The sequence below is a fragment of the Vigna unguiculata genome, chromosome 2 (assembly GCF_037176805.1).
Source record: "Vigna unguiculata cultivar grain cowpea cultivar isolate G323 ecotype 2 chromosome 2, ASM3717680v1, whole genome shotgun sequence".
In the NCBI taxonomy this organism is placed as follows: Eukaryota; Viridiplantae; Streptophyta; class Magnoliopsida; order Fabales; family Fabaceae; genus Vigna; species Vigna unguiculata.
This window is the reverse complement of record NC_140793.1, coordinates 20,280,720-20,302,828: the sequence shown is the minus strand read 5'-3', so window position 1 is coordinate 20,302,828 and position 22,109 is coordinate 20,280,720. Positions and strand designations below refer to the sequence as shown.

Genomic DNA, 22,109 nt, shown 5'->3' with positions numbered 1-22,109 from the left:
ACATCAAAGGAAGTGTATTGTATTTGTATTTTGTTTTAAAAGATTTTAGTCTTTCAGCATTTGTTTACATTTCAATTTTATCATTCAATTATTCGTAAAAATATTTTTCAGGTTACATACATATAGTATTTATCTTTTGTTTTCTGTTGATTTGTAAACATCGTTATATGTTGCTAGCTGAATCTGAATGTGTTGATATTGTTTATTTTGTCAACTACACTATCATGCTAGCTACAATATGTTTTGTTCTTTAGTTGTTTTAATTTTTAAAACATTCATTTCAAATTTCTTTTTATTTATTTCTGAAGTATTTTACTTATTGTTCAAGTTCAATCCCTAATTATTTTTGCAGTGAGAATTTGCTACCAAACTGTAAGTGTGTTGATATTATTTTATATTGTCAACACCATAATCGTGCTAGCTATATGAAAGAAAGTTTATTGTATGTGTATTTTTTTTAAAAGATTTTTGTCTTTCAGCATTTGTTTACATTTCAATCTTAGCAATCAATAATTCGTAAAAATATATTTCATGTTACATACATGTACTATTATGTTTTGTTGTGTTTGTTGATATGTTGCTAGCTGAAATTCAATGTGTTGATATTTTTTTTGTCAACTACACTATCATGCTAGCTACATCAAAGAGATTAAGTTTTGCTCTATCGTGCATGTTTTGACTACATTTTTTGTTGCACAACATATATAACTTATTTCATGTTTTCAAAACTATGATAGCTATATATTGTAACTTATATATAACTTATTCTTTTTATTAACATTGTAATAAAATGATAATTTTTTGAATTTATCTTTTATTATTTAAAAATAATTTCTGAACACAAATATTTTTTGAATTCTAATTAACCAAAACAAAAACTGACATTCATTGAAAATTTACACCATCAATTAATTTATTTCATTTTTTGAAAGGAATTTATTTGTAATAATTATTTTGTAATCAATAAAAATAAAAACTGACATTTATTGATTATTTTTATTTATTGATTATTTTCTATTTCTATTACTGTTTGAAATTCTAATTTATACTTCTGTTTCGAATTTTAAATTTCAATTTTGGTTCTTGAATTTTTAATTAACCAAGACAAAAGATGAAACTCATTTACATTTTTATGCCTTTTATTTGTATAAATATTTTTTATATTTTGTATTATTCGTTGAATTTATATTTTGTATCTTTATTTTAATGATTTTGAATATTTGTAATTTTTTTTAAAAAGATTTATTTTTAATAATGTGTAATATTTGTAATTTTTATTAAATATAATTTTTTTATTATTTTATGTGTTTAAATTTTTTTGTATTATTCTTTCAACTATTAATTTGAATTTTTATTTCTATAAATTTTTAATATTTGTAATCTTTTTATTTTTAAAAAAATTTACATTATATTATTTTTCTCAATTTTTGATATTACTCTTTAAATTTCCAATTTGTATTTTTTTTAATTTGTAATCTTTTTATTTTTTAAAAAATTTACATTATATTATTTTTAATATTTTATTTTTCTCAATTTTTGATATTACTCTTTAAACTTCCAATTTGTATTTTTTTTAATTTCTAACTTTTAATAAATATTTAATGTTCTATATTTATTCTTAATTCTTAATTCTTAATTTACAAATTTTTTTATATATTTAATTTGTAATAAATATATACCAAAGCATTAAAGAAATATATTTTATTGGTAAAGTAATTAGAATTTGAAACAGTATTTTGCTATGTATAAAACTGTTGAGTATCCATCAAGTTTTGTTTATTATCCATCAACAAAACAGAACGGTCACTTCCCTTCACCCTCCATGGATACCTCTATCCCTGTGCCTGCTAGAATAACCTTAGGAAGGTTCACTACAATGCATTTTGTTCATAATCAGGTATGTTTTCTTTACAAAAACTTGAAATATATGTTCGTTCTTCATTAATTTATGTTTATTAACTCAAAATTAGTCGTTCAAATGTACTGTAAATGTTCTTTCTTCCTTCAGCCATTCATTTTTGAAAACAATGTTCGAACCCTTATTTTTTTTTTTTTACATAAAAATCAAAACTTTATTTTATAATAGTTTAAATCTATGGTTTTTCTTTTTCTTCTTCATTTTTCATCTTTGTCTAACTGTTTCTTCTTTCATTAGACATGCATCTCTTTGTTACTATGTTTTTTAATTTTTAAAATCTTATATTTCTTCAACAATTGTTTAAATATACGACATTTGGATGATTTCAAATTTTTTTTTCTTCATTTGTTCTTCATGTTAATTTTCTTTTTCAATTACCCATTCATTCTTTTCTTCTTCGTTACAAATCTTTTTTCTCTTAAAAAAATGTTAACTTTCCAATAATAGTTTAAATTTACAAAATTCTGCTTCCGTAAGCAAAGTTTTTTTTTTACTTTGTTGTATATCTGACGTATTAATTGATTTTTCTTTCAATGTCAACTTTCTTCAATAATCCATAAAATCTTATTGTTTACATGATTCATGCTATATATCTTATTACATTGGATTAAATCTTATTTATTCTCTGTCTTTCTTTCATTATCAGTTTAATATTTGCTTACATTCAGTTTATTACAGTCATTTTTTCAAATTTTATTGACTGTTGACCAATGAAATTTTAGGAGTTCGGTCATGTTGATCGTATGTTTGTTGCTATGTTTGCTAAAGAATTAGGACCTGTTTGACAGTTGGAAGATATTAAAGGAAATCGCCATAAGTTAAGTTTTAATATGGATGTCAATAATACATTGTTGACTGATGGTTGGTCTAGCCTAAGAGTTTTTTATAAATTGCAGCATATCCATCAAATCTTATTCAGATATGTTGGAAACTCAACATTCCATATTACTGTATTCTCTGGCATGACTACAATATCAACTGCCACCAAATTTCTACAAACATACATCGATTGCGAACAAAACATCTTTTTAGAGTGAAATTGACAAAATCTCAAAGCCAAGCTAGCCATCTGGTGAACAATGTGCTTTTATATTGTTTTTTATATGCTATTCTGTTCATATAAGTTTTTATTTATTTAACTGTTAATTTTTTGCAAGACCTACCAACTGGCTTTGCAGGTTATGTTCGCAAACGTAGATTTAAGAGGTTGGAATTGCAGGGATCGACCAACACATGCATTGTTTAGTGTAAGCTTTTGGTGCGTAATTCACCTAAGAAGTCAACTAAGATTGGGAAGTGATGGAAGGACTTTTGCATATTCAATCGGTTGAAAGAGGGGGATGTTATTGTGTTTGCAGCTCACAACCAAATGAGAAAGAAGAAGATAAAAGTCTATGTCAAAAAAGAGTTTAGCTTTTAATATTTTACTTTTCTTTTATTTACTTTAGATGGTATTTATGTTTTTTGTTTTCACTTTCAAGCAAGTTTGCTTTGTTTTGGTTTGTAAGACTCTATCGATCGTAATTTTGTTGCTTCTAATAAGTAGAAGCTATATCTAAAAGTATTATCCGTATGTTAATTTTGGTCAACTTTAATATTTTACTTACTTTAATTTTACTTATTTTCATGTTTCAAATTATTTATTATAGTTATGTATTACTTTTATATATATTTCTTAAAAAAACATCATTAGAATTAAGATTTATTTTAATATTAATGTTATATAAAGAATATTCATGATAATAAAAGTTATTAACAAATTTAATTTTTTATCAAAAATTTTAACACAGGATTGAAGTTGTAAATATTGCTAACATTATAATTTTGTTATCTTTGTATTGTAATACTATCTCAGAACATTATTTGTTTTATAAAAACAATGCAATAAAATAAATTTTATTTGTTACTCTCAAACACACGTGTATTCAAAGTTTTAGTGTATTTATGTTTTAAAAAGTTAAACAACACGTGTATTCATTTTTTATCAAAGGACAATTAAAATTACATTCAGCTGTCATTCTTTTTCTTTGACCTCATTTTTCAAAAATTATTTCCATTAGTTTCATGGTAAAGTAAATGTAGAAACAAATTTCTACTTTCATGGTTGACTATTATCAACCATAGTACTTATGTGTTGGTCCAAAAAGGTATTATAGCACACATGGAAAGTCTGAACACAAGCATATCAGTGTCTGCAAATCATGAATTTGGACACTGCATATCAAAAGGTACATTGTTCCAGATATTGATCAGAAGGTACAGTTTCCATATTAGTGACTTGGTTGTTCTTTTTTATAAAAAGATTGTACTTACATTATCTACCTTAGGAATATTCAGCGTGGAAAACTGACTATGTCCCTTTATATTCAACACATCCTCCAACAAAATGTTTATTTTATTAAACTTCTCTTCAATGTGTAAACAAACAAAACAGCAAGTGTATGTATAAACTTCTGGAAACATAACACCAAGTGTATGCATAACAACAATTGTATGCATAAACAAACATAGACAAATGGCTGCAAATCTATCAACAAATGCAAGAAGAAAAAGGAAGAGCATTGTGTCAACAAAGATTTAAAATATGATGATGAACTCCTCAGGTAAAATAAACTTTTTGAGGTATTCATTTGTTCTTAAAACTTCTTGCCAATAAATACATTTACTTATCTCCAATAGAATAACATAAACATTCAGATGTACATTTACCAACACAGTTTTTTATTTTGTTTTCTTCACTGCAGATACCAATCAGGACAAATCCATTCACACTGAAGCATTTTTTTCTGGAAATACTACTCCTTTTTCTCATTATACAAATTTTGGTAATGATTTTTTCATTCAATACAAACTGTTGTAATCACTGTCTATTCAGTGACACTGTAGAATTTTGACATTGTTACTTAATACATCTCTTACAGATAAGTTGTGTTCTTAATATTTTTTTTAGGTATTCATAAAAAAATGCAACATATGCAATTAATTTATTGGATTGCATACTTAGATTGCTTTTAGTGCTAAAGTTTAATACTTTGGATTACGTTGTTTAACAATTTTATTTCAAATGAACTTTATCTATTATGCTCTATTCTTATTTTTGAACAATTTTCGTAGTATGGAATGAAAATATTACCCCAAATTCAACTATCAACAACTCGTTTACTGTCAGTGAAGATAGAAAGCTGCATGATCAAGCAATTCAATCTTCAAATAGAAAGCCATTATTGGAGTTGACATGTCGTGGTAAGTTTGTTCACTGAATTTAAATTTCATTCAAATTCCCAACAATGAAATTGAAATGCACAATGTCTCATTCATCTTTATATTTAATGTAATCTTTGTATTTTAGAGTGGATACATTTTTTTTTATTTTGCAGACATTGACCAACTTAATTATAAGAATGCACGAACCAAAAGGAAAGTTATTAGGAATCAGAAGATTGCAGAAAAAAGTAAGATCATGCTTGATAAATCTAATATTATTTTATCTTTATTTCAATTCCTTTAATAGTTTTTGTATTACTAATATTTACTAACATTTCATGTAAAGAAATTCATGGTTCTACCTTCATTGGATCTGGAATTGTTGGTAATTCAATTGAAATCACCAATGGTTCAATTTTGCACAAGACCAACATTAACAACAAAGGTAACAATCCAAGTTGTATTCCAAGTTTCTGTTAATTGAATCCAAGTTACAAACTAATATATCATCATTTTATATTTCATGTCTATACTTGCAGATATGGTTCAAAGTGACTGTCATAATACAAAACCATTGTTGGATTAAATTACTAACAGGTTAGATCAAGAATTTGTTGGTAGTAACTTCATTCCTGCTTCTGTGGATTCTTCTTCTTATTCTGAAGTTGTTAATCTTTTTGATGTTGAAGAGAACCAAAGTCGTGGTAATTTGTACTACTAACAAAATTAATTTGAATACTTTAATTACTTTTATTGTTGCAAATTCATGTTGGTAATGTTTAAATCAATATTTAGACATATGTAAGCTGCAATCCTATACCAGTGCAAGATCAAGTCAATCATCTCAATATTTAGAAGTTGTAAAATTGGGACAGCCTTCTCTTCAGGATGCTATTACACCTATTTCAAAGATATTGGATTTTGACAATAATTCTGATGAAATGAGAATCATGGTAATCAATAATGCTTGATTATAAAAAATAAATTAATATTTTTTTATTTACCTTTATTATTAATTTTTTTTTATTTCAGATTATCTTATTGGGCATTTCTCCTCTGATTTGTATTCAAGAGCTTAAGTTCAAGGTTTAACACAACTTTTTAGCCAATTTATATTATTATACTGTACATATAAATATAAATATCTTCTAATTAATAACATATTGTTTTTTATATACTTAGCACATGTTGATGTAGGGGACTGTTCCATTGAGTGTCCCTATTGTCAAGCTTAATTGTAGTACGAAGAAAGATCTGATAAATGCAAAAGATTAAAACAAGTTGCTTTTTCTCTTTGTTGTCAAAAGGGAAAAGTCCAACTTCCATTGTTGAAGAAACCTCCTCAATTGCTTGAAAAGTTGTTGAAAGGTGAAGACACTACAAGCCAACATTTCTTAAAGTACATAAGAAGCTACAACAACATGTTCTCCTTTACATCAATTGGTGCGAAGATTCATTCCTCAATCAATGATGGATATGGTCCTCCTCAGTTTATTCTTATTGGTCAAAATTACCATCGCATTGGAAGTTTATCGCCCGATAAAGGATCAAGTCCAAAATTTGCACAACTATATATTTATGACACAGAAAATGAAATAACAAACAGAGTTAGTCACTTTGGGTATGCCTACATACTTTATTTTTTTTTATGAATCATTCTGTATATTATTTATCCTTTTGTAATTTTACAGGTCTGATATACAACAATCCATATTTGATAAATACTTGATAGAAGAGTTGAAAAGCATGATTGACAAACATAATGTTCTTGCTCAATCATTTAGAAGAGTAAGAGATTTTATACATGATGATGATCGATCAGATTTTGGATTGAGGTTATTTAGACATCGCTTTAAGGATCCTAGAGTATACAATACCCCAATAGCAGATGAAGTCGCATCATTGATAGTTTGTAATTTGAGCACTTTAGATGTAGGAAGACACATCATTGTCAAGAAAATTTGTGGTCAGTTGACGAGACTACATGAAACTCATACATGTTTCATTCCTCTGCAATATCCTTTGATTTTTCCATATGGAGAGGATGGTTATCAAGAGGATATTCCAATTAGAGATTGTCAAAGATATGGTCAAAGTAGAAAGAGAGTTCGAATTTCTTTACGAGAATTCATTGCTTTCAGAATACAAGATAGAAAGGTTGAATTTGGTAATGTTGTACACTCACGTAGATTGTTTCAACAATTTTTAGTGGATACCTACATGATGATTGAAGCTCAAAGGTTGTCTTTTATAAGAAATAATCAAAAACTCATTCGTTCCGATATTCTAAATGGGTTACAAGAAGCTGTTAACAAAGGTGAAACTGATCCTTTTTCCATTGGAAAGCGTATAGTTTTGCCAGCTTAATTTACAAGTGGCATGAGATACATGTTCAATAATTGCCAAGATGCTATGGCCATTTGTAAGAGGTATGACTATCCAAATTTGTTTATAACAATCACATGTAATGTCAATTGGCCTGAAATTCTTGATTTTGTAAAATCAAGAGTTTTAACTGCTTCAGATAGGCCAGACATTGTTTGTAGAGTTTTAAAAATGAAATTAGACCAAATGATGACAGATTTCAAGAAGAATAATTTCTTTGGCAAAGCCAATGCAGGTACACAAACTACATTTCCATCATTCTGATTTTGTATAATAATTATCTTCGAATTATAGGTATGTATACAGTTGAATTTCAGAAGAGAGGTCTGCCACATGCTCATATATTATTATGGTTGAGTGACTCAAACAAGTTAGAAAATGAAAAGCACATAGATGAAGTAATATCTACTGAACTTCCTCATCCAGATCTATATCCAAAACTTTCAAAGGCTGTTAAAACATATATGATACATGGTCCGTGCGGAACTGCTAGATTCAACTCACCATGCATGAAAGAAGGTCGGTGTTCTAAATTTTTTCCTAAAAATTTTAGACATAAAACTACAATTGATGAGGATGGATATCCTATATATAGGCGTAGAGGTGATGGTTTATTTGTGTTGAAAAATGGACATAAATTAGGTAATGAAAATGTTGTGCCTTATAGTCCTCTTCTCTTAATGCGATATCAAGCTCATGTTAATATAGAATATTGCAACAAATCAAACTCAATCAAGTATTTGTTCAAATATGTCAACAAAGGTCCTGATAGAGCCACAATGAAAATTACAGACAAAGATAATGATTCTACAGAAGTGCGTGTTGTTGATGAGATTAAAAGATATTATGATTGTAGATATTTATCTCCATGTGAAGCAGTTTGGAGAATTTATGGATTTAATATCCATCATAGATGGCCTGCTATTTAGCGTTTAACTTTTCACCTACAAGATCAGCAAACAGTTTTGTTTAAAGATGATGATAGAATTGATGATGTATTGGAGAGGAATGGCAACATCAATACCATGTTTCTAGCTTGGTTTGAAGCTAACAAAATATATGAGGAAGGAAGGAACTTGACCTATGCTGAATTTCCAACAAAGTTTGTTTGGATGTCTCAACAAAGGCAATGGAAACCAAGAAAGTAGGGTTATAGTATTGGAAGACTTCCATATGTTCCTCCAGGATCGGGTGAATGCTATTACATGAGAATCTTACTGACAAAACAAAAAGGTTGTATTAATCATGATAGTATAAAGACAATTAATGGTAAAACATTCTCTACATACCAAGAGGCTTGCCAGGAATTGGGATTATTGGCAGATGACAAAGAATTCATTGATGTTATTAAAGAGACTAGCCATCTTGCATATGGAAATCAACTTAGAAGGTTATTTGTTTCTTTGTTAATAATGAATACAATGTCAAAGCCAAAAGTTGTTTGGGATGTAACTTGGAATTTATTGGCAGATGGTATCCTATACCAAAGAAGGAAACACTTGAACATACCAGGTACTAAATATAAATAATCTCCATTCTTTATTCCATATTTTTTTATTCATGACATTTTTTTTTGTAGGTTTTCAAATGGAAGAACATGATTTACACAATTTGTGTCTCTTAAAAGTAGAAGAACTTCTAAATTCCAATGGGCGATCTTTAACAGATTATAGTTCCCTTCCTCAACCTAATCTTTCTCATTCATTTAAATTTAATAACAGGTTCATTATTGATGAACTGAATTATGATAAAGAAGAAATGGAGAAGCTACATCACTCTCTATTGCAGTCAATCACTAATGAGCAACTACATGTTTATAACAGAATTATGACAGCAGTGAATTCAGATGTAGGAAATTTCTTTTTCTTATATGGTTATGGGGACTGGAAAAACATATTTGTGGAAACTTTTGTCAGCTGCTGTTAGAGCAAAGGGAATGATTGCGCTTAATGTAGCTTCAAGCGGCATAGCATCTTTATTACTTCCTAGAGGTAAAACTGCTTATTCTACTTTTTGCATACCACTTGCAATCAATGATGAATCAACGTGCAACATCAATCAAGGAAGTCTTCATGCTAAACTATTGATGGAAACAAAACTTATCATATGGGATGAAGCTCCTATGATGAATAAGTTATGTTTCCAAGCTTTTGATAGAACATTGAGAGACATTATGAGAGCTACAAATGAAGATAATGCTGACAAACCACTTGGTGGAAAGGTTGTTGTCTTGGGCGATGATTTTAGACAAATCTTGCCAGTAGTAAGAAAGAGATTAAGGTATGATATTGTGAATTCATCAATTAATTACTCTAATTTGTGGCAATATTGCACAGTTCTTAGGCTATCACAAAACATGAGGTTAAAATGTGTTGTTTCAAATGAAAGTGCAATACATATAAAAGAATTTACTGATTGGATTCTTAAAATTGGAGATGGAAATATGAATTTCAATGAAAGTGGTGAAGCCAACATTTCAATACCAACATATCTTCTAATTCAAGAAAGTGAAACACCTTTACTTTCTTTAGTCAAATTTGTTTATGGTGGTCTAATTGAAAATATCATGAATTCTGGCTTCTTTGATGACGGTGGTATACTTTGCCCTACAATTGATAATGTTGAACAAGTATATGACTTCATTTTATCTTTGATTCCTGGTGAAGAACAAATTTATTTAAGTTCAGACACTCCTTGCCAATTTGATGATGATCAAGAAATTCAAGGTGAGTGGTTTATTCAAGAGTTTCTAAATGATATCAAATGTTCAGGAATTCCAAATCATAGGATTAAATTGAAAGTTGGCGTACCAATTATGCTTTTAAGAAACATTGATCAAGCAAATGGTCTTTGCAATGGTACAATGTTGCAAGTTAATGATTTGGGAAAGAATGTTATCTCTGCTACTGTCATAATAGGGAAAAATGTTGGTGACAAAATTTTCATTCCAAGAATGAACTTGACACCTTCTGATTCCAGCATCCTGTTTAAATTTTAAAGGAGGCAATTTCCAATATCCTTATGCTTTGCAATGACAATAAACAAAAGTCAAGGCCAAACTCTTTCTAAAGTTGGACTTTATCTTCCTCGCCCAGTTTTTACTCATGGACAATTGTACGTAGCAATTTCTAGAGTCACAACAAAGCAAGGACTTAAAATTTTAATTCTGGATGAAGATGGAAAAGCAAGCAATACAACTACCAATGTGGTTTACAAAGAAATATTTGAAAATCTTTGATAAGAGGTATACAACTTAACAACATTATTATAATTTGTCAATTATTGTATCTTTAACTGTAATTCCTTTGTTTCGTTGGAGATTATAATATGCCATAGTGTATAGTATACACTTTCAGGATTTTATTCATAGGTGCAGCCATATTGAAAAGTACATGGTCATTGATACATGTTTGAATTGCATTATTGCATTGTCCAGTCATAGATTGATATTTTGAACACCATGGTTGTTGCAGTACAGATATTATAACAGTTATAAAGATTCTCAATTGTTGTTATTTTTATTTTTGTTTGTGGATTTAATGTATTTTGAAGAAAAAATATCTACCCAGATGTTCTTATTCCTTACTACAGTATATATGGCTTTACTGTTATAAATGCTTTATGTTTTATGTTTCTGCAGTACAGTTGTAAATTGTTTATGTTTAAGTTTCTTTATATATTAAAATATTTGCAAAAAACACCTACAACATATATTTCAGTAACTTCACAATTACAACCACTGTTTGTACGTGAAACTGAATTTTTGCTGCCACTTTCAGGTAAGATTCCTTTTCCACGTGATAATCTTTGCTCTTCCATTCCCAACTTCAACTTTACCATTCATTCACACTCCTTTTCAGTTACCCATATATTTAAACCTTCACTTTTTTTTGTAATTACATGAATGGAGATGGAGCAAACCAGTACAGATGGAGCAAACAACAGAACAATTCTTTGGAACTTTAACACAATCTACATCTGCTCTCAGGTATGCTATAAATTTAACAACAGAAATACATGTTTGGAAAGCATTAATATTCGTTGTTGTATGTGTTTTCTGGTGTCAACTGTATCATCCTGATTCATATTGTATCAGCCACATTAAGATGTTCAAATTTTTCCCTCATATAATTGTTTGAGTGTATGTTATCATTTCGTTGCAGAAATAAATTTGTTCCTTTTTTTACTATGTTTATTAATTTGTAGCCATTTGGATTCGTTGATCGACATTTTTTTGTTGCTTATGAACACGAATTAGTTCCATAGTGACACTTGGTAGATGTAAATGGTAAGAGCACGATAGTTACCTATAACATGGATTCAAATAACCCAAAAATCATAGAAGGTTGGAGTAATATGAGAGATTTGTATGACATCAAAAGTGACTCTCACATGCGATTTAAGTATTTGGGAAATTCTTTATTTCACATAATCATGTTTAAAGGTGGTTGTACACCAGGGAGTTTGTCAACATTTATGTACCGTATCAGTTATTAAGAAACAAGATCTATACACTACAAAAATAATTATTTTTAGTGGGAGTTATATTTGACGTTTCTAGGGGTTTTAACCCCCAATAAGGGTTTTATCACGGGTTTATAATTCCCCTAGAAGGGCAAGCATGACTAACAGATTATCAGGAGCTTTTAACAACCCTTGGAAGTAGCACAACTTACCAAGGGTTTCGAAAACTCCCGCTAATGCTCAGGGTTTCAAAAACCCTCAGTAATACCTAGGATTTGAAAACCTCCAATAATGACTAGGGTTTTAAAAACCCCGTTATTTTCTAGTTATTTAAAAAAAAAAACCAATTTACGTTTTTGGTGATACAAATAACCCTTTTAAGAGAATAAGCTGATTTTACAAGTTATTACCAATAACTTTAATTTTGTAATCCTTACTGCTTTTAATTATTTTGAAAAGTTGAAACAATCACAAAAAAAGTACTTTTAAAGAAAAATTACTAAAACATAATTAGATAACTCTTTAAAAATGGGTACTAAACACTTCAATGCCATCAAAGCACTTACGGTTACAAATTAAACATGTTACAATCAAGAGGGAAGACTTAACCCTAATGGAAAACAACAAATTAAACATGTTACAATCAAGAGGGAAGACTTAACCCTAATGGAAAACAAGAAAAAAATAAATTGTTTACATTACAACAAAATTACTTATACAAATTAATCTAATTTGGTTCCAATGTCTCTAACCTCTCTTCTGCAAGTGATCTTACAGGATAAAGATCTATTGCACAGTGATCTTACTTTAGCTTTAAATCATGGTAAATAATCTATTCTGGTTTGCATTCATGAAGATAGTTCATGCCCCTGCTAGCAACAAATTATCAAGATAACTTGCATAAACAATCTAGTAGAATTTCCAATAAACTTGTAATCAATTAGTACATTGTAAACTTAGAAAGCTAAGAAAATGACTTTAGGATCCTTTTAAATAATCAATAGGCCGAAAGGTGTATATAAAATATACTGGGGTAACCCGAATCCAATTTATTGGTACCAAAAGTAAGAAACTTGAAGTCTGATGATGAAATTGTGGTTGTGTACAGTGAAGTCCAAAAGTCAATCATTGTTTCAGTTTAAATAAAGTGTTGCAGAGATAAACGAATGTGTTATATTGCAAACAAGTATCCATGATAATAAGAATTAAAGTCAGTCACTTACTATTGTCCAAAAGGTATAGAAGAGTCATGATGGAAAACATTATCATAACTAAGCCACTGAATTTATGAGTGAAAATGTTACATTCACAATATATTATTTTCACAGTCAGATATAAGGTTGTAGGAATAAAACATTAAAAATAGTATCATTGATGTAATGATAATTGAGGATAATGTTAAAAGGAAATAAATAAAGATATTGACAAAATAAGGAAAAGAATAATATGTATAAGGAATAATCTAAACCTGTGTACAATATCCATCAGAACAAGAACACTTAGTTCATGGGATTTGTCTATCAAAAATTTGTGACATGGTACCTGCACGAAGCAAAACACTATTAGTACAATCATACCATCAAAACTAAACTGCTTGATGGCTGTTATTTTGTGGCAGCACGTGTAAGTTTAATACATTATGGTATTATAAAGAAGAGATCCAAGTAGTAAACAGAGTCAAAATGATCATTATCAGAAGAGCATTATTAAAATCTACAATGAGTAAATCAACATTATAACATAGCAACACTACTTCAAAAGTTGATAAGCTCCTGGTTCAAAAACACCAGCACCCAAATCCTTGTTCAAGAAACAAGTACAAAATGATAATAGTTCACATAATAGAACATTTCATCTAATTATATAAATTGTACTCCAGTTTCACCTGTGAAGCCGACAAATTTTAAGAAGGATGACATTTCAATTGCAACCTGAACATAAGGAAAAAAGAGGTTAAGCTTCCATTATAGAAAATAGTACAAGCTATAAACAAAACAAAAAGTGTCATGGAAAAATAGTTGCATATCACTGGGAAAAAATATGTACTAGCTTAGTTCAGAGTTGTGCATGGAACATAAGTTCAGAGCCTTTAAATGTGATGGCTTTTGCCTTTTAAAGCTTAGTGTTTTTATTGTGTTATTTGTTAGCACTCAGTGGCATACCACTAGAATCTAAGGCTTCACATCAAGGTCTTGTAGCTCAATCTTATGGAGTAGCTACTCCTCTAAGGCCATCACATCAAGAATATATACCATCTGTTACATGAAAAAGAACAGCCCTAGGCTCATCAAAGTTATGCATTAAAGTGTAATGTTACACAAGAAGAAAAAAATGGCCATAATTGATGCATTTAATTCAAATATTCAAGAACAAAGTTTTGATTACTGTTTGCTAGTTTCAACATTTAATAAGAGATTTTCACACCTGGCCTTCAGTGTCTGGAAATCCAAGAGCATCTCCTTGGCCAAAGTATCTTAAAATATTTAGCATTTTGTATTCAATCCAAGGAAATTTAATAGGAAACTTAAAATATCTTATTCATTACGTATATAGACAAAAATATAATGGGAAAAAAGAACAATGCTTTTGTTTGATATTTAAGAATATTTTTCATTTGACTAAGCCTTTTATGTTAAAAGATTTCAATTCTTTAATCTAAAAGTTCACACTTTTACCTTAAAAATTTCACCTGTTGAGGCATTTAAGCATATATAAAAAACTTCCTCCAAATTCGTACTATTTAGATTGATATTTCCAAGTTAAAAAAAATAAAAAACTTGTGTTACTTTAAAATGTATAATGTTCATATCATATAAATTTACAATATTTGATAAGCTGCTCTTGTGCTATATTTTCTAGGTTAAAATATTCCCTTCGTCCATGTTTTTGTTGAAAAATCTCAAATAGGTCCTAAGATTTTTTTTAGTCTCAATTAGGTCCATATTTTTGAAAATGTGTAACAATTAGGCCCATTCCGTCAGTATAGAGTTAACGGTGTTAAGGATATGCCACGTGTCAGCTTCTCATTTTTTAATTTTTTTTAATTTTTTTTTTAATTTTTTTAATTTTTTTTTTAAATTATTCATGCCACGTGTCACATCAATATTGTGTCACGTGTCAAGTCAGTAAGGTGACACGTGTCAAGTCATTGTTTAAATCTCAATTTGGTCCATATATTTGTTATTTTAATTATATTTCAGTCCATTTTTTTTAATTTTCAATTTCATCATTTCCAAATTGAGATCAAATTTAATTTTTATATAAATTTTATAATGATATTTTTATTAAACATTTTAATAATATTAAGTTTATTTTATATTTTGTTTTAAATTTTTAAAATATTTATTTTAACTTATTACAAAATTGTTTTAAATAATTTATATACAAATGTTAGAATTGGTTTTAAATTAATAATTTTATAAATTTAAATATAAAATTTTAAAACAATTTTGTAAAAAGTTAAAATAAATATATTTAAAAAAATTTAAAAAAATGGACTGAAATGTAATAAAAATAACAAATATATGGACCAAATTGAGATTCAGACAATGATTTGACACGTGTCACCTTACTGACTTGACACGTGGCACAATACTGACGTGACACGTGGCATGAATAATTTTTAAAAAAAAATTCAAAAAATTCAAAAAAAAATTTTAAAAAAAATTAAAATTTTTTTAACAAAATTCAAAAAAATGTGGAGCTGACACGTGACACATCTTTAACACCGTTAACTCTATACTAACGGAATGAGCCTAATTATTACACATTTTCAAAAATATGGACCTAATTGAGACTAAAAAAAATCTTAGGACCTATTTGAGATTTTTTAACAAAAACATGGACCAAACGAGTATTTTAACCTATTTTCTAAACGTTGTTTGATTGCTTTATTGTCCATACTCGGGATAAAATTCTGTTGATTAAGAAACTCAAGCTCAGCTGAGACTTCAGATCCTTCTGCCTACGAGAACATAAAAAGAAACAAAATCAAAACTTTAAACTATCTTACATAATATTTCCTTGCATTTTTAAAAAAATGTCACTCTGCAAACATGTAGAATATTACATTGTGAAGAAGACACGTTTGTACATTTCTTTCCAGCTTAGCTATGTATAGAAGTTTCCTCCTGTGAACCTTGAGCCTAGTATACAAAAAGTTTCACTGTTAAGAATAATTTCAAGCTACGAATCTGTATTATTTGGTCACTTTGGTGAGAAACATTCTAAAGGAAGTTGAGATGAGAGCCTGTAATTGTGAGGTTTAATATTCATGAGTTCAGAGAAAAAAAAACATTAATCATCTAAATCAACAAAACTATAACTCATCTAAATCATATAAATTAAGAACTAATAATCCATTTTACCACAACAATTATCAAAACTAAAACAAAGGTAGAAAACACATACTCAAAGTAGTCGCTGACCTCCAAAGCATCTGCGGACCACCAAAACAACCACGAAGCTCTGAAGCAACCGCAAACGCAAAGCAATCACTAACCACCGAAGCGGCCACCGTGAATCCACGACACAAACACCACAGGTACTGAACCCCCAAAACGCACCACATATATAGAAGAAAACACACCTGAAAACAAACATCTCGCCGTAAATTAGACAAATAAGAGATTTTTGATGTGAGAAATTGTGAAATCTAAAAGGACGAAAGAAATTCTTTACCAATTCGAAGTTGTGATTCAGCGAAGCTATTAGGTTTAGATATGAAGAGAGGGAAAGTGAAATGAATGATAAATAAAAAAGAGTAAAAATGAAAAGTATATGAAAAATAGAATAAAGAGAAAGTGAAAATGTGGTAATGAGAAAATTTATTCATTAAATAACCATCAACACTTGTCGGGGGTTTGTAAAACCCATTTACGTGTTTCTCTTATCAAGGGTTATTCTAACATCAAAAAAAACCCTACAAAAATTAACTTTTTTTTGTAATGATATTTTCAGTCAAATTGACAAAGTATTAAAGCAAAGCAAGTCACTTGGTATATGTCTTACGAATTCTTTTTATCATTTCAAGTATTATCATATCAATTTACATATAATTAAATGAAAATAATTAATGCACTAACAATAAAATTTGAATCATACAGGACTTGCCATCAAAGTTTGCCATTGCCAACTTCATTCGGGACGAGAATGTAGAAGATGTGTTTCTTATAGGGCCCAAAACTATAGTCAATTGCAAAATCCTAATATCAAATAGGAATAGAAGTTCAACAAAGATAGGTCAAGGTTGGAGGTTATCTTGTTGTGAAAATGAGTTAAAAGAAGGTGATATTGTTGTCTTCCAAACAAACAATGATTTTATCGAACCAAATATTGAGGTCTTTGTTAATGGTTGTTAATGTGATTAGATTAAGCATATTTCTATAATGTTTTTGGTCTAAATGATGTATTTCATGACTTATGTTTATTATCATTTCAATAATATCATTATCTAAGTTTAACATTTTATAGATTTATATTTCATTAAATTCTTAAAAAAAATTTGTTACACATTTATAATTTATTATCAATAATAATTTTTTTTAAATATTTTGGGGCTTTTGGGGCTTTTGGGGAGTGGCTTTGCTTAACCAAGTGAATTGATTCTTAACAGTTGAAATGTGTCTTATTCAGGCTATGGCTGCTAACAAGAGGAGAAGGAATGGAAATAACGCTGATGACATCGCAGAGGCTATTCATCGAATGGTGGATGTGATGTAGCCGTCGGTAGCAACGCAGCCCACGACAGTGATTGTGCCAGTCAAGGTGCCAAATGTGGAGGATTTTCTGCGACATAAGCCAGCAGAGTTCACTGGCAAAGCATTTCTTGATGAAGCGGATGCATAGCTCCGCAAATGTGAGAAGATATTCAATGTGATGAACTGCGTGGATGAGCAGAAGCTCCTTTTTGCCACCTATCTGCTGAATGATGACGCCGAGTATTGGTAGGTAGGAATGCAACAACAGATGCAAACCCGAGAAGAACAAGTGGATTGGACTAGCTTCCGAACTCGTTTCCTGGAGAAATATTTCTCAGATACGACTAGGCAGGACAGGGAGACTGAATTCCTCGCACTAGAACAAGGGGAAATGACGGTGCAGGAATATGTGAACAAATTTGAGCATCTGGCGAGATATTACTCAAGCAATTACTGAGGAATGGAGGTGTCTAAAGTTTGAGTGGGGACTCAAACATGAGGTGAAGAAGGTGGTAACGCCTTTGAGGGAGAGAAGATTCCCAGTCTTGGTGGAACATGCCAAGAGTGTTGAGCATCTGGAGAAGGGCCCTGGTCCAGTTCTTAGACATCAGAGGAAGGTCGCAGAGGCTAGGCAGATGAAGAAGCCTTACAGCCGTCCCCCTACCACCTTTGGAGACTTGAAATGTTTTCAATGTAGGGGAACGCATCTGAAGAGAAATTGCCCGCAGTTGAAGAGTCCGACCAGCGAACAAGGGAGCAGTCACAAACGTTTTATATGCGATCATGTTAGGCATTTTGCTAACCAATGCCGAGATAAGAAGACTAGTACGGCGAAGAAACCATCAGCTTCGGGATCAGAGTGACCTAGAGCTGCTGGTAGAGTTTTTGCCATGACCACCATAGAGGCTACACAGTCAGGTAACCTTATTCATGTGCCTTGTTTATTATTGGGTCAATCAGTGTTGGTGTTGTTTGACTCTAGAGCAACACATTCCTTCATCTCTAATGCATGTGTGGGGAGATTGAGTCTGGAGAAATGTGACTTGGGGTGTGAGTTATTTGTTTCAACTCCTTCCTCGGGTCAGGTGGCCACCAGTTCATGGAGGAACTGGACGTGATAATGGGAATGCACTGGCTGTCTAACAACCACATCATAATTGATTGTGGATAGCGTAGTTTGGTGTTCCTAGAACACGAAGGATTGAAGTTGATCTCGACTCGAGAAGCTCTGAAAGAGCTACAAGAAGGGGCCCATGTGTTTCATGGTGGTGGCGAAACAAGAAAAGAAAAGTGCAGCAAAGTTGATTCAAAGCATTCTGGTTGCCAATGAGTATGCAAATTTGTTTCTAGATGAAGTACCAGGATTGTCGCCAAGTCGAGACATTGACTTCACCATTGACTTAATTCCTGGTGCAGGTCCAGTATCTTTGGCCCCATACAGAATGGCGCTTGTAGAATTAGCAGAACTCAAGAAGCAAATTGAAGATCTGCTAGAGAAGTAGTTTATCCGACCAAGCACATCACCGTGGGGAGCTCTAGTCTTATTGGTGAAAGAGAAGGATGGGAGTTCGCGACTTTGTGTGGATTATAGGCAGCTAAATAAGCTGACAATTAAGAACAAGTATCAACTGCCAAGGATCGACAACTTGCTAGATCAGTTGAAAGGCGCAAGGGTGTTCTCCAAAACTGACTTGAGGTCTAGATATCACCAGATCTTGGACCCAGCTAAGATTGAAACAGTGCTTAAGTGGGAAAGGCCTAAGACAATAACGGAGGTGAGGAGTTTCTTGGGCTTAGCAGGCTATCAGGAGGTTTGTAGAAGGGTTCTCAAAGAAGGTGAATCCATTGACACATCTTACAAGGAAAGATCAACCATTATTCTGGACTGTAAAGTGTGAAGAATGTTTCGAGGATATGAAGAGGTGTTTGACTACCGCCCAGTGCTGATAATTCCTGATATTGAGAAGAAGTTTGAAGTGTACTGTGATGTTTCATATCAAGGTTTGGGGTGTGTATTGATGCAAGAGAGGAGGCCGGTAGCATATGCTTCTCGTAAGTTGAAAGTGCATAAGAAAAGTTACCCAACTCACGACTTGGAACTAACAACTATTGTGTTTGCTCTTAAGTCTTGGAGGCATTACCTATACGACTCTCAATTTCAAGTTTTCAGTGATAACAAAAGTCTGAAATATGTGTTTGATCAAAAGGAGCTAAATATGAGACAACGCGGGTGGATGGAGTACCTGAAGGACTATGACTTTGAATTGCTTTATCACCTAGGCAAGGCAAATGTTGTAGCTGACACTTTAAGTAGAAAGAAGATGCACATGTCATGCGTGATGATAAAGGAGTTGGAGTTGATTGAGAAACTTCGCAATATGAATCTGGGAATGCAGTTTGGGCAAAATTTCATACAGTGCGGCTTGTTGAAAGTCACCAATGAGTTTTTGAATGAAATCCGTGTGGCTCAGGGAAAGGGTATGGAATTACAACAATTTGTTGGATGGTTGGGTACAGATAAGGGGAAGGACTATCAGATAGGAGCATACGACATTCTACGCTTTAAAGGTAGAGTGTGCGTACCTGGAGGACCTTTATTTAGGAGGCAAATTTTGAAGGAGGGCCATCAGAGTCGTCTTAGCATACATCCAGGTATGACTAAGATGTATAAGGATTTCAAGGAGTCCTTCTGGTGGAATGGAATGAAGGCGGATGTAGCCGACTTTGTTGCTCAATGTTTGGTATGTTAAAAAGCCAAAATTGAACATCAAAGGCCACTGGACGTACCTCAATGGAAGTGGGACAGTATCTAGATGGATTTCGTGAGACATCTCCCGAGGTCGACAAAGGGCCATGATACAGTCTGGGTAATAGTAGACAGATTGACGAAGTGTGCACATTTCCTGCCCATGAATCAGAAGTGGTCGATGGACAAGTTAGCGGAATTATATGTGCGAGAAATGGTGAGATTACATGGAGTACCCGAGAGCATAGTGTCGGATCGAGACCCTAGATTCACCTCACGGTTGTGGAAATCATTACAGGCTGCATTAGTTACACAATTGAGAATGAGCTCAGCTTATCACCCTCATACGGATGGTCAGTCTGAGCGGATCATCCAATCTCTAGAAGATTTATTGAGGTCATGCGTGCTAGACCACTTGGGAAACTGGAATGATGTATTACCCTTGGTGGAATTCACATACAATAATAGTTACCACTCTAGTATTGGCATGGCGCCCTATGAAGCACTATATGGAAGAAGGTGTAGAACTCCATTATGTTGGTATCAAGATGGTGAAGCTTTTGTACTTGGTTCTGAGTTTCTGCAACAGACAACTAGTAAAGTCAGATTAATCCAGGATCAGATTCCACTAGCCTCTGTGTACCCATTTGACAGTTGTTCAGTGCTTAATTGTTCATCTTTATAGTGTTTTTCATCTATTGGGCTTTATTTGGCCATTGTTCCGAATTTGGACTAACTTCACATTATTTGGCCTAATTTTCATTTTTTAATTATTTTTAGGTATTAGGGTGAAGCAATTTTGGAGCTTGGACATCAATATTCAATTGAAAAGAGTGGCCACATCATCGCCACATCATTTCCACATCATTTCCACGTCATTTGAGTGAATGGGCCAACATTAGAGGCCCAGGAGTGGCATTTTTGTAATTTTGCAGCTCATAATGGCAATTTTGTAAATAATGCTGGCAGACTTGAGGTGACCACGAGAATAGGGTTTCATTTCTGATAGAGGTCGTACCCCACCAAATTAAAACACTTAAAATGCAGTATATGAAAGTGAACCAAGTCGTCTCCCAACGACCAATATTTTCATTCAAAGCTTCAATTTCCAGATGAACATAACAATAACACAAGGGGGGCTTGCAGATTTACGGATGCAACGCACAATTGAAAACTTAAATGCCGACGTGTAAAATCAATGTAAAAACAGCGTTGATTCTTTGCTTCAAATAAACATCCACCAATCACGAATTACAAATCAAATTGGTTATATTAACTCTCATGGAACCCGAATTAACTTCTAAGCGCAAATTAACTCGAACTCAAATGCAATTAAGCAAAGCACACATCCATGAATCTGCTACATATCACTAAGCATGAACACACAATGATTCCACTCTGCCAATTAAGTAAAAACATAATGGTTTCTTCATTTAAACCCAAACGCAAATTCAGAATTGAGAGATTAACATAACTCCACCGAACAAATCACTAATCTTAAGGTTTCAATCCATTATCTGCAAAGAATCAGCACATAAACTTAGTTCCTCATGGAATCCGAATTAGGGTTCTCAACAGAATTTGCAATTCAACCGTTCAAATGACTTCAAATTGATGTTGAAAGCTTAAAATGGTGCAACAAACGAAAATGAGCAAGGGATAATAGAAGAACAACGAAAACAACCACCAAAAA

General features: G+C 31.5%; 1 protein-coding gene and 1 long non-coding RNA gene across 12 annotated transcripts; one reads left to right on the top strand and one right to left on the bottom strand.

Annotated features, from left to right (window-relative positions):
• Positions 1–9,383: 9,383 nt before the first annotated feature.
• On the top strand, positions 9,384–10,505 carry LOC146888410 (uncharacterized). The gene has a single exon (XM_085670091.1). The coding sequence runs from the start codon at positions 9,384–9,386 to the stop codon at positions 10,503–10,505; it is 1,122 nt and encodes a 373-aa protein (XP_085526217.1).
• A 2,137-nt stretch (positions 10,506–12,642) lies between these two features.
• LOC146888409 (uncharacterized) lies at positions 12,643–16,779 on the bottom strand. Of its 11 annotated transcripts, none has more exons than XR_014992933.1 (8): positions 16,652–16,779; positions 16,382–16,559; positions 16,041–16,220; positions 15,875–15,935; positions 14,134–14,226; positions 13,857–13,902; positions 13,440–13,513; positions 12,643–12,840 (listed from the first exon to the last, which is right to left on the bottom strand). It is a non-coding gene; the product is annotated as an uncharacterized LOC146888409 (long non-coding RNA). The 11 variants fall into 11 exon arrangements; XR_014992932.1 differs by having other exon boundaries at positions 16,041–16,116; XR_014992929.1 differs by having other exon boundaries at positions 16,041–16,116; positions 16,399–16,559; positions 16,652–16,773.
• Between the last annotated feature and the right edge of the window lie 5,330 nt (positions 16,780–22,109).